The sequence below is a fragment of the Anser cygnoides genome, chromosome 6 (genome assembly GCF_040182565.1).
Source record: "Anser cygnoides isolate HZ-2024a breed goose chromosome 6, Taihu_goose_T2T_genome, whole genome shotgun sequence".
Taxonomy (NCBI): domain Eukaryota; kingdom Metazoa; phylum Chordata; class Aves; order Anseriformes; family Anatidae; genus Anser; species Anser cygnoides.
Window position 1 is genome coordinate 10341967 of NC_089878.1, and position 13820 is coordinate 10355786.

General features: G+C 43.6%; 1 protein-coding gene across 1 annotated transcript in view; it reads right to left on the minus strand.

The window, feature by feature from the left end:
- BARD1 (BRCA1 associated RING domain 1) overlaps positions 1-13820 on the minus strand; it is a 49322-nt gene that overhangs the window by 14450 nt on the left and 21052 nt on the right. The window contains exons 6-8 of the mRNA XM_013178807.3: positions 13115-13287; positions 3833-3941; positions 2227-2362 (exon numbers count right to left, since the gene is read on the minus strand). Of these exons, the coding sequence (XP_013034261.3) occupies positions 2227-2362; positions 3833-3941; positions 13115-13287 (418 nt within the window). The remainder of the gene's footprint in view (positions 1-2226; positions 2363-3832; positions 3942-13114; positions 13288-13820) is intronic.

A 13820-nucleotide genomic window follows, 5' to 3' on the forward strand; every position in this document is an offset into this window, starting at 1 on the left:
TTTATAAAAATATTGAAAAGTACCGGCCCTAAAATGGAGCCTTGAGGGACCCCACTGGTGACCGCCCACCAGCCTGACGCAGCCCCATTTACCATAACCCTTTGGGCCCTGCCCGTTAGCCAATTGCTCACCCATCGTATGATGTTTTTATTTAGCTGTATGGTGGACATTTTGTCCAGTAGGATCCTATGGGAAACCGTGTCAAAAGCCTTGCTGAAGTCCAAAAAAATCACATCAGCTGGTTTCCCTTGGTCCATCATACGGGTGATCTTATCATAAAAGGAAATCAGGTTAGTTAGGCAGGACCTGCCCTTCACAAACCCATGCTGGCTGGGACCAATGACTGCTTTGTCCCCCAGGTGAGCCTCAATAAGTTCGAGAACCATCTTCTCCATGATTTTACCAGGCACTGACGTGAGACTGACAGGCCTGTAATTGCTAGGGTCTTCTTTCTGACCCTTCTTGTAAATCGGCACAACATTTGCCAGCTTCCAGTCTACCGGGACTTCTCCAAATTCCCAGGATCGTTGAAAAATAATTGAGAGAGGTTCCGCGATGATGTCCGCCAGCTCTTTCAGCACCCGGGGATGAATCCCATCCGGACCCATGGACTTGTAGGGATCCAGGTGGAGTAGCAAATCCCGCACACGTTCAGGGTCGGTTGGGAGTTTGTCATCCCCACCGTCCCAGCCCTCTAGCTCAGGGCACCCTGGGTCCCGAAGCCCATCATCGGCATTGAAGACAGAGGCGAAGAAGGCGTTAAGCGTCTCTGCTTTGCCTATGTCATTGTCTGTGAGGAGACCTTCCCTATCAAGGAGCGGCCCTATGTATTCTTTAGTTCTCCTTTTTCCATTCACATATCTGAAAAAGCCCTTTTTATTTTCTCTCACAGACACAGCCAGCTTCAACTCTAGGTGTGCTTTGGCCACACGAATTTTCTGCCTACAAACACGAACGGCATCCCTGTATTCTTTCCATGACACCTGGCCCTTCTTCCAGTAGCGAAACACTCTCTGTTTCCGCCTAATCTCCATTAGAATGTTCCTGGTCAGCCACGCCGGCCTCCTGCCCCACCTGCCTGACTTGCGATATTTAGGAATTGCTTGATCTTGTGCTTCTAGGAGGCATCACTTAAAGAATGTCCAGCACTGGTGGACATCGAGGCCTTCAAGAGCAGTTTCCCAGGGGACCTTGCTGACTAGTTCCCTGAGCAGCCTGAAGTCCGCTTTCCCCATATCTAGGGATGAGGTTTTGGTGGCACTTTTCTTTCTGTCACCGTAAATTTTGAACTCAACCACTTCATGGTCGCTTTGACCAAGGCGGCCACCAATCACCACATCTCCCACCAGACCCTCTCTGTTTTCTAGCAACAGGTCTAGGAGGGCACCTTTCCTAGTTGGCTCCGTTAGCACCTGCACCAAGAAGTTATCATCTAGGTGCTTCATGAACCTCCTGGACTTGCTCGTGTCAGCCGTGTGGCACTCCCAGTTAACGTCTGGCAAGTTGAAGTCCCCCATAAGGACAAGGGGAGTTAATCTCGAGGCCTCTCTTAGTTCTGTAAAGAATAATTTATCGGCGCTATCGTCCTGGCCAGGCGGTCTGTAATAGACTCCCACAACGACATCCCCTTTATTCGTTCGTCCCTTGATCCTTACCCAGAGGCTCTCAACTTTGCCATCTCCGACCTGAAGTTCCACACAGTCCAGCCCCTGCTTCACATACATCGCCACCCCACCACCTCGCCTACCCTGCCTGTCCCTCCTGAAGAGCCTGTAACCATCTATCGCAACACCCCAGTCACAGGACTCATCCCACCAGGTTTCGCTTATGCCGATGATATCGTAGTTGCGGGACTGGGCCAGGACTTCTAGCTCATCCATTTTATTCCTCATACTGCGTGCGTTCGTGTAGAAGCACTTCAGGTGCGTCTCCTTACACTCAGCACCTTGTGGATCTGCCCGAAGGACCTCACTGGCACCCAGCCCCTCTGATTCTAGCGTAAAGAGTCTTGTCAGACTGTGGCTCCCCAAGAAGTCTCCTGCCCCAGGAACCACAAATGCTTAACGTGTTTATATGGAACACACCACACCATTATTCGACTATTGCTGTAACTGCAGTTATTTAATAATGATAAAAAGAATTGTTGCAGCCAGCATCTATGCATGAAGTGCAGAACTGTAATCATTTATCACATTTGGACAGAGACATTTCAGCATAACTACGTACCTGTGCTGTTAAATTCGGTACACCTTCTAGCCTTCAGGACTGTCACTAGCTTGTTCAGCAGTTTTTGCTGCTCTGAATTAAGACTGCTCCCCAGTATGCCAAGAGGTCCATCTCTTGGCTGGCTAGGGCTCTGTGACTGCATGAAGAGAGAATCCTACGTAAGCTGAGAGTTTGGGAACAAATAAAGTAACTAACTTGCTTGGCAGCTTTATAAGAGTAAGCATTTTGAAAAACAATTCATGGCAAGCTTAGTGGACAGGGTCCATAATTAAATTTCTATAAAAAAACGGTTCCAGAGAAAAAAGCTTGACATTAGAGGTGCTTTATTTAGTTTATAGAAGTTACCAAAACCAGCTTGTGCATCAGCCTTTTTTGTTGTTTTTGTGTTTTAAAAAGACTGCTGTGTGCCCATTTAGCTGGTTGAACATTATGTAAACAGCCCTGCTGACTGCAGTGTTGGAGGAGGAGAAAAATTTCCCAATAAAGTAGTAAAATCTCCTTCTTGTAGCAAAGTGTGAGTTACCTGTAAAATTAACATCTGCATTTTCTTTTACTGAGAAGTCCCTAATACGTTGCTCTGGAAATAATGAATGTTTAATTCGGATTAATTCAAAGCAACAGATGATGATTGATTAAGTTTTATGCTGATAAGGGTGTGATACTTCAGCTCCTGGGTCTTGATATATACTCCCAGATCTCACAGTATGTAACTGTGAGACCCAGGTACCCTAAAGCCTCAGGTTTTGGATCAAGTCCTCCACATGAGCTGGTGGTAACCTTCCACTGGGCACACACTCATCCCAAAGCCAATGCAAAATCTGTTTAGCTTGTGACAGTAGAGCTGTGTTATCTTGCATTTGCTACAGCTCAGATCAACAGTCATACTTTTGATGATTGAGCTGCAACAGTTTTCTTTTGGCCAACAGACATTTTACTACCTCAGTGGGGTGGGATCATAGCAGGCTGTACACCCTGAAATAGATTAGGACTGCTTGTGTCAGCCAGCTCAGTTTAATCACCTTTCATTAGGAAGCACAAAGCATTTCATAATGATAAGTCTGGACAACTTGATTTTGGTCACAAATCCAAAGAAGTCTTTGGCAAAATTAAAAAAGAAAAGAAAAACAAAAATGATACCCCCAAAGCTGTTTTCAGCTATTGAGCTGATATCTTCATTGCTGGACAAGTGACAATATTGGAACGATGCAAGAAAAGCACCTGGAGCAAGGACTACCACTGCTTTCAGGCAGTTTGGCAAATACAGCAAATTTAAATATGCAGAAAAACACCAACAACAGCAAAGTTCACTCAACAATAGTTCAGGAATAACAGTATTTATTCTTCTACAATGAATCCCCACTGCAAGAAATATCTTTCATTTTCCCAGATAAAGCTACTATAATGCCAAATACCACAGCTTATAAGTATCCTGCATGCAGCCTAGAAATACTACCCAAGGTCCCCAACCTATTTTAAATCCCCCTGTAAAGGCAAGGACTTAAATAATCTACCCAGGACCAAGCCTTCATCACTTACAGCATAAACTTATGCTTTTTTTTTTTTTTTTTTTTTTAAAGTAAAAAACCCCACCACACCAAACACTTACCTCAGAGGGCTGGCTAAGTGAAAATGATTCATTCTTCACTGGTAACATTAGCACAGACTTCATCTTTTCACTGTCTGCATAGTCCACAGGCCGCAGACCAAATATATTACTGGCAAAACAAGCACAGATGGGTTTAAGTAAATAAAATGTGACTTGATTCTTAACTAACTGGGCACATTAGCTGGGTAGCTTCCCCACCACCACTTTCTTATTAATATGTAATTTCAGCTAAAAAAACACAAAGCTTCAAATAAGAATTACATCCAAGACAGATGGATACTGAATTACAAGCTGCTGCATTCAGCTGAGGAATAAGGGACGTTCAGAGCACTATGTTAAATAAACCACAGTCCTTGTTACACTCTTTGGAGATGCATTGTTATCATCTGCGAGACCCAGAAATTTCAGCTTTAATCTTCTCATTGGCATCACAGAATGAAGAAAATGCGTTTTTGGCTTACCCCTTTGCCACCAAAGAAATATCAGAAGATTCTTTCCTACTGTGCTAAACACTGGAGCTTGATGCAGTTACACTTTTATGGGAAAAGCTATCTGCATTCTTCTTGGGAGCTGGAACTCCCTCCTACTTCCAGAATTTGAGTAAGCACCTTATTTTCCTTAGCATGCTGGTCCACAGAACACATTACAGCCAATTCATTCAAATTTGACTTGGCTTGGTAATTTTGTTGAAAACTATCCATCCTGTGTGGCATCTCGGTTATTAGATATGCTTCAAGACCCCTCTCCTCCCACATTCTTTCATCATCACTCAGACAGCCATGATTTGCTATAAACACAACACCGAACACAGGCATGGCTTCCATCTCCTCCTCACACGACGCTGCAGCTGCAGGACAGCAGCAAGCAGAGGAAAGCCTGAAACTGGTGTAACTGTTGTTAACAAACAGTCCTCTGCCAGCACTTCTGGGAGATATTCTGCTTGCTCTGCCCTTTGCAGGAATAATGCCTATGCCAGCTGATCCTCTTCTCCCCACCTCATGTAGCTCTGGCTCTTAAAAGGCACAAGAAGAGCTCATTATGAAGGGGAAGCTTGTCACAAGAACAAAGCCCTGGCTCGGTACCTGAAACCTGGCAAGCTTCATCATCAAACGATGAAACATTTAAAGAGGTCAGAAAACTGCTGCATCTTTGAAGTGCTGTCTCTCAGCGAGCCACGTGTTCCTGTGCAGAGTGAGAATCCAGGAGGATTTACAGGGAATTCCACGTAAGGCCATAACCCAAGCCAGCCCCAACAGAAGCTCAGATCATTAAGTCTTCACCCTGACTCAGCTGGGGGGCTTTGGCCAGTGCACAGCTAAGAGCTGTGTCTGACCTCAGCTTCTTTCTGTGCTCCTGACTGAGCACAGCTTGCTAACGGAAGCTCTTGGGAACACTACAATCCACAGAAATCCCACACAGGAGATCCTGGTATTTTACAATTTCTCCTTTCACATCATTGCCAAAGTTGAGCTTGCCGGTGTTAATAATGAGCAAGGAGCTAGCCTAATACAAATTCTGCAGACTAAAAGATAACTGGTTAAAGCTCAGCCCAGGCCTGGGAGTTGTAGCCCATTAAATATTGTCATGCTGTTCCTGCTTTGCCATGCATCATCAGGATAGCTTTTGCCTTTTCTTTAAATAAGGATCACATTCCACTCAAACTGCTGTAGGACAGCTCCTCTGAACAATGCTTCCAGAGAAACAACAGTGGCACGTACACCAAAGTCAACTTTAGGCTAGATGACTGACCTTTCACTGGGAAAAAAGTGGGAGGGAAAAGAAATCGCGGCATGTTAGTTGGAGAGATTTGGGGGTGTCCCCCCCTGTAAAGTTACAGTAAGATCCTTAACCACTGAAAAAACACTTCATGAATGTTTACCTTTAGGCCAATGCAATTAAATATACATGTTTATATTCAACAAATATGTTTTGCCAATTAAACTGCACAACCAGGAGCCCAAGCTACTCTCCCTCTATTCACTTAACTGTTTCTTCACCTCTCTCTTCCCATGTTTCAGAACATTTTAATCTCTTCTTACCAGAGCATTGCAGAATGCTATCCTGTCAGTATGCAGCAAAGAACTACCGGCTAGTCATCGGATGTTAAGGTCACACGGTTAAAACAAACCGTGACAGGCCTGTGAGATCAGATCTGAAAAAAAAAAATGCACAACAGCCCAAGTGATGGGCTTAAGTGTTGTGAATATCTGTATTAAAGCAGCTTGCTGACCTTAAAGAAAGTGAAGAAAGAAGAGGTGAAGAGCTGAAGGGTGAGAAGTTCTTTTACAAAATAAAACTAAGATGAGGAACACATCCAGACAACAGATTTTGAGTATGGTATTGTTTTAATCTATGCCTCCTGTTCAAAGAGGACAAAAAAATTGTTCTTTTTACTTCAGCACCCACTAACCACCCAAGAAGTGATCATAATCAGAAAGAAAACAGGTCTCTCTTCAGCTGGTACAATTATTGACGTAGTTACCTAAGGAACCCTTTTTAATGTGTTAGGAACATATGTTGGTTTTTAAACCTATGAGCAGGTTTGGCAAAAAAGATGTGCTCAAATCTGTCTTTATTCAACAAAGCTGAAGAATGAGAGAAATCCTTCACCTTGCTCAGGATTAAAAAAAATAAGATCCAATTTGTGAAATAAAAGTGAGTGGCAAACACGTTAGGTCCATTCTGTCACACAAACAGCATTTTTTTTCTAGAAGTATCAGTAACTGCTTATCTCTTCCTAATACAGGTCTGGGTTTGTTGAGAATCGCTCCAGTCCATGTGGCCACTGAGCAGGACAAGTTCCACCCTCAGAGGGAAGAGGGCCAACTCTTTCCATAAGACAGAAATAAACATCTCTGGTGCTTATGCCAGAACACAAGGTCTCCAAGGCATACTTCTTTCTACCAGAGTGTAAGTGGGCTTTCTGTAAGTTGATTTAAACATTCAAGGGTTGGATGTATCCTTTGATGCAAACATTCTCTTATTAGTCACTCATCAAGGTCGTGAATAGTCAGCAGAGGGCTCTTAGGGCTAGTACAAATTCCCATCAAAGAGTGGGATATCTGTGCTGAGAACAAAGAGGAGCCCAATGAAGAGCAACTCAATATCAGCTGCTGAGTATGACTTAGATGAGATGACAGGTGATATCTTAAGGACTCACAGATCAAAGAACTTTCTAAAGAAGCTTTAAAAATGGGATTCAGTTCATGGTGCAACACTGCTGAAGTCTTCGCTGGGAAGTCCACAGAGCTGAATTGCTGTAGTCAAAAAGAAATTTAAGTTACCTTCTAAATGTTTCAGGAAGCTTTCGGGAAACAAGTGACCAGAGAAGAAAAGATAAACTGGGAGACACCCCTCTCAGTTCCTTAGAAGCCCCAGACTCGCACAGCTTCTGACACAAGCAAGCAATCACTATGTAATACTTCATAATCACGAATTTTTAGCTGCTACACTTTGACACCAAATATTATTTGCTGCTCCACAGCTGAGCAAAGCCCAAGGTTTACCCCAGTCCCAGAGGAGAGCTCAGTACTGATGGGAAGTCCCGCAGCCAGGTGCCAGCACAGCCCCAAAAACACCAATCCCCACAGGGAAATCTGACCAGTTTTGGTCTCTCATGTCAGCATTCACATCTGAGTGTGTAAATTAGCAAAACTTTTTGATTCTGACAAAAGGAAAAATGAAGTCATGTAGCCAGAAAGACCATCTTACATACCCAAACAGGGCTAAGGTTTCCAATTAACCTGCTCTCAGCAGGAGGCTCCAATCTTGCACATAGCCAGTGAAGTCCCTGCACTGTCTTGACTAAGAAAAAGCAAAGTTGTGTGTCATGGGTCCAACGCCTCCTGGAATTACTCTCAGGTTTTAATAGCTTTTACCTCTCTGCCATTCATAATTGGGGACTGCAGTCTATCCCTAAGCACTCCCACAGGCTTATTGAGAATCAGATTCAACTATTCAAAGACAGCTAACATCTTAAAAAATAGGGCAACAACAATTTTTCCTAATGCTAAACTTATTGTGCATGAAGAACTGGCAAGATAGCCCATTTGAGTGAAAGCACTTAGGAAGTACTGTGAAATTGCAAATGCACAGATCTAATTTTTCAAATCACTTGGCTTGCTGTGAAGCAAGGAAAAAAGACAGAAGTTGAGAGAGTGAGCACATGAAAAAAGCTATAAAAATATAAATTAGCTATGTGTAGGAGATTAACTTACAAAAATTAACTAGACCAGCGGGACAATTAATAGGTCCACTGGTCCATATAATATTTTTCATTTGCAGTTCATGTCTTTCCCAGTCAGTGAAAACTTCAAATGGTAAATGAAGTGCCACAACTACTAAACCTTATAGATTTCCAAAAAGTTATTTTGCCAAGGAATACTGAAAACCGAGGATAGCTTTCTGGAAAGAAACGTACCTCTCACCTGTTTTCTCTTTGTCCAAAAGATATGCAGCTGCTCCATATGATATAGTTCCTTCTCACACTTTATATATTAATATGCAAGGGAGAGGAAGAGACTGGACTGACATACATTCAGAATGAGACGCACTCGATCGGTCTGCAAACCTGGCGACCTAAATCTGAAGTAGCAAAGCCTCAGCTCCCTGATGGCTAGGCTTGTGCTACTATCTGTGTGCTTCATGAATTGAGGCTCACGGAAAAATGGCTGTGTTTGCTCCCAGACAAATCTTACATCCCTCTACAGCCCAGTAGATCTTACCTGCCTTGAGGCCTGCAGTTAAACATCATCCAACTTTACAATAATATTTTATCTTGCACAATCAAGCATCACAGTAAAATTCAAATCTACTGCTCTAAGCAGGCTATTTAACATAAGCTTTGCTTTTATTCCAATAGATTAACTCCCCAGCACACAGGGGACATTAAAACACAACTGAGTTATTTCTACGGTCAAAACAGCTGCAAGACATCAGCCACTTCTGGGGAGTTTGATGTTATATATACCAAATAACATCTGAATACATTTATCATGCTCACAATTTACTCAGGTTAGCTAAAGAAAAAGAGTAACCACAGTGAAATACTCAAATGTTCCTCCTCCCCCCCAGCATGGTAATGAAGAATCACTATAATTTGCTAGGATAAAGAGGGCCCTCTCCTGGGCTGAAAGTTCGTTTACTGAGCACCTGGAGAGCCCATGCAATGACCAAAATGAATTTCGTAAAAAGAATTAATGCGAAGACTTAGTAGTTGAGCAAAATTTGTTTGGTATAGTCCTAGCTTACACACTGCATACCTTTAAAGTTAAGGCACTCCTTAATTACATTCCTAAGTAAAATAAACGTTTGAGAACACCTGCATGTTTTGCTCATCACTGCTCAACTTCCACTTTAAAGATCCCAGAGTCAGAACACAGAGATTGTCAAATCCTCTATTAAGTACAAAGAGGCCAGTTATAACCAATCATCCCCAAAAGACAACTATAATTGCATTATCTGTAGCGATCACCCTGTTCTCGCCTCCTGTTTTTACAACTGTGGTCTTCAGGTCTCAGGGATCTAGGAAAACACTCTGAAGAAAAGCAAGCTTCTTGTCAGAGTTGTGACTTCATTATAAGGATTCCTGCATCCACTAGGAAAAAAAAAAAAAAACTTCTACACTGAAGAGGTTTCAAATCCACTTACCTAGACAAATCCAACCACTGTTTAATTAGTACTATAGCTTCCAGAGTCACTGGCAGAAAAAAAAACTGCATGATTTGCAAAGTCATGGTCCTGGCAAGGATCAGAGTGCAATTTGTTGAAAACTAGCAGGGCTCTGTCGAAAAGGGAGGGAGGCATAAAACATTTTCAGAAGGCTCAGCCATGTTGTTCTTATTTATATTGTTTCTTGATAACATTTGGAAGAGGTCAGTAAAACCTTACTATTCAAGCCTGAACACTTCACTTTTAGATTCCTTCCTCTTTATGTCTCTTATGCTCTCTGTAAAATGGAAAAAGGGTCCTCGCCTCATCACTACAATACGAATACGTACAGTAACACTTCAGCAAGGGAGAGAGTCTACAGAAGATCTGGAGGCCTCACTTTTTCCAGAGGAGGGAGGACTGCATTTTTGCCAAAGGAATGAAACAGATCAAGGAAGACTAGATTTGTTCCCCAAGAGATTTTAAGAAAAAAACATATAAATATATATTTATGAACACCACACGGTAGAGATTCCAAGCAGCCTGGAGATTAAGTCAAGAACACTGCATATTTAGAAGTGGGTAAGAAGCCATTTGTGATGCTTAAAAGTACTGCAAGAAGCAGCTAGTTGCAAGCTGTGACCTATCCTATGTCATGCTGTTTTAATATACAACTGAATGTTACCTATTTCCAGGGAAAACTAAACCAGAATTTAAGATTTACATAAATCTTTCCATCCGTGATTAAAAAGCTCCTGTTTCAATAGAAGGTCGTGTTTGCTAATGCAGAATGAGCTGAAATAGGCTCAGCTTCATCTCAGTTTGTCTAAGCACATGTGGTAGAGACTAAGGCTAAGAGGAGAGCTGAACAGCCCACTGCTGGCATTTGGAGTCTCTGTCACGCAAACCCTCCATGCTTGAGTCCTGTCAAAAGCCTGCAAAGCAGGTGTCTGTGCTACACTTTCAAATACCAGGCAGACAAGTGGGAAGTGTCACCCAACTGGAGACTAATACTCAAGTGGTTTGAAAATGAGTTTCTGAAGTTCATAGAATCATAGAATATCCCGAGTTGGAAGGGACCCATAAGGATCATCAAGTCCAACTCCTGGCACCGCACAGGTCTGACCAAAAGTTCAGACCATGTGACTAAGTGCACAGTGCAATTGCTTCTTAAATTCAGACAGGCTTGGTGCAGTGACTACTTCCCTGGGGAGCCTGTTCCAGTGTGCAACCACCCTCTCGGTGAAGGACCTCTTCCTGATGTCTAGCCTAAACTTCCCCTGCCTCACCTTAACACCGTTCCCGTGGGTCCTGTCACTGGTGATAACGGAGAATAGGTCACCTGCCTCTCCACTCCCCCTCGCGAGGAAGCTGTAGACTGCGATGAGGTCCCCCTCAGCCTCCTCTTCTCCAGGCTGAACAGGCCAAGTGACCTCAGCCGCTCCTCACATGTCTTCCCCTCCAGGCCCTTCACCATCTTCGTCGCCCTCCTCTGGACACTCTCCAACACTTTCACGCCCTTTTTGTGCTGTGGTGCCCAGAACTGCACACAGTACTCGAGGTGAGGCCGCACCAGCGCAGAGTAGAGCGGGACAATCCCTTCCCTCGACCGACTAGCGATGCCGTGCTTGATGCCCCCCAGGGTACGGTTGGCCCTCCTGGCTGCCAGGGCACACTGCTGGCTCATATTCAACTTGCTGTCAACCACAACCCCCAGATCCCTCTCTGCGGGGCTGCTCTCCAGCGTCTCGTCGCCCAGTCTGTACGTATAGCCAGGGCTACCCCATCCCAGGTGCAGGACCCGGCACTTGCTCTTGTTAAACTTCATGCGGTTGGTGATTGCCCAGCACTCCAATCTGTCCAGATCTCTCTGCAAGGCCTTTCCACCCTCATCCGAGTCCTCAACTCCAAGTTTGGTGTCAGCAAATTTGCTCAGAACACCTTCTAGTCCTACATCCAAATCATTTATAAAAACATTGAAGAGGACTGGCCCTAAAATGGAGCCTTGGAGGACCCCACTAGTGACCATCCGCCAGCCAGATGTGCCCCATTTACCACAACCCTTTGAGCCCTGCCCATCAGCCAATTGCTCACCCATCGCATGATGTTTTTGTTTAGCTGTATGCCGGACATTTTGTCCAGTAGGATCCTGTGGAAAACTGTGTCAAAAGCTTTGCTAAAGTCCAAAAAGATCACATCAGCTGGTTTCCCTTGATCGACTAGATGGGTGATCTTATCATAAAAGGAAATCAAATTTGTTAGGCAAGACCTACCCCTCATGAACCCGTGTTGGCTGGGACCAATGACTGCATTGTCCCCCAGGTGCGCTTCAATAACTTCAAGGATCATCCTCTCCATAATTTTACCAGGCACTGACGTGAGACTGACAGGCCTGTAATTGCTAGGGTCTTCTTTCTTACCCTTCTTGAAAATTGGCACAACATTTGCCAGCTTCCAGTCCAATGGGACCTCTCCAGATTCCCAAGATCGTTGAAAAATAATTGAGAGAGGTCCCGCGATGACGTCAGCCAGCTCTTTAAGCACCCTGAGTTAAGCACCTTAAGTTGTCAGCTTAAGGTGTAGTGTGATGGTCTTTGTTGTTCAAGAACAAAGTGAAGATGAACAACTGAACCTTGTTTTACTTTTTCACAGTTTTGGTGGTTTATTTTGTGTGGGGTTTTTCCCCCCCTCTTCTCCAACTCCAGTGTTTTCAAGACCAGGATTGTTTTTGCAAACCCTGTGCTTTTCCTCAGAATACCTTAGTTCTGCGATCTTTGAGAGTGAATATTGTGAGTTGAAGTGATTAAGCTGAACGTGTTTATGTTCCTTTATGCTCCCGGCAAGGAAATTCATGTCATGCAAGACTTCATCCTGTCTTGTTACTTTATACACACACACCCCTATTGACATGTGTTAGACTCAATTTTTATAAATAAAGCTCCTGGCATAACAGCAACACTACAACACCTAAAACTACATTTAGCACCTGATATAATAATAGTTTGCAGGGTTATTCCTTACCTAACATACACTTTAGCACTTCCTGTACATAAATGCCAAAATCTTCAGCACGAATATCAACACAGATTCATTGAGAATGTGTCTAAGCCTTTTAGGAATTAGGAAGCGTACCGAGGATTAGTGCTTTGAAATGACAAAGAACAAGAAGAAAAAAAACCTTCACAAATCTCAGTTTGTCTACGCCACTTAAAAAGTTAAAAGAGACTGGACTGAAACACCTTCTGCTAGCACGTAGTGTAGGGAAAGTAAAAGAGAAAAACAGCTGTAGCAGTTCAAAGCTCATATAGTTCAGCATCCTGTATCTGACAGTAGCTATAACAAGATGCCAACAGAAAAGGGTGAAAATTGGGTAAACATATTTTGTTACTTTCCTACTTTGGTCTCCAATTCTCCAGCTACTTATGACATTCTCAGAAAAGCTTCGGACAAAGTTCAAATGGGAACACCTACCTTGAAAAGGGGGATACAAGCATTACAGAACATATGTTTTACACCACTACCACCACTTCTAATAATCACATTTATTACTAGCTTTGCTTCTTATTTACTTAACATACACCCTGGAGGCTGCAGATGGTGCCCCAGCTAAAGTAACATTTCACATCTACTTACACTGCATCGCGGGAGGCCCCGTGCAAAAGCAGCAGCTCAGCAATGCTCATGTGCCCATTCTTGACAGCATCGTGCAGGGGCGAGTCGTTCTGATAGCCCGTGGTGTTCACCAGTGCTTTGTGTTGCAGCAGCAGCTCCACCACCGCTTTGTGCCCATGGTTACACGCCTCGTGCTAGGAGGGGAAGGCCACAAGCGATAAGGAGGGAAAACTCAAGTGGAACACAGTTCAGAGCAGGTACCTCTGTCACACCAGCCAACACATTCAGACACCTCTCAGCAGAAGGCCAGGGAAGACAATGCAAGGATGCCGCATTATGTTCCTGACATGAATTAACCTTGAAACCTGGCACTAATCGCAAGCCTAGAGAGAAGCTGAACAAAGGCCAATTGTGTGCAAATTAGACCAGAGAGAACAAAGCCTCCCTGCTTACAGACTCAGTCAAAAGTACTCTTTGGGAGAGAAAGAAGTCATCACTGAAAAAAACTTATTTACTATCATTCAAGTATGCAATACTTTTTCATTCAACCACTGCATATATTTCCTAAATTGTAAGGAAAACACCAAGGGCATCAAGAACCCATAAAACATACAAATTATCTGCAATTGATCCTTTTGTAGTTATCAGTTACATTTTCTGCATTTGCAGAATCTCAGACAGATTTGTTGGCACGTTCTAACCTAGCAAAGGAGAGGTGGATTTGGCA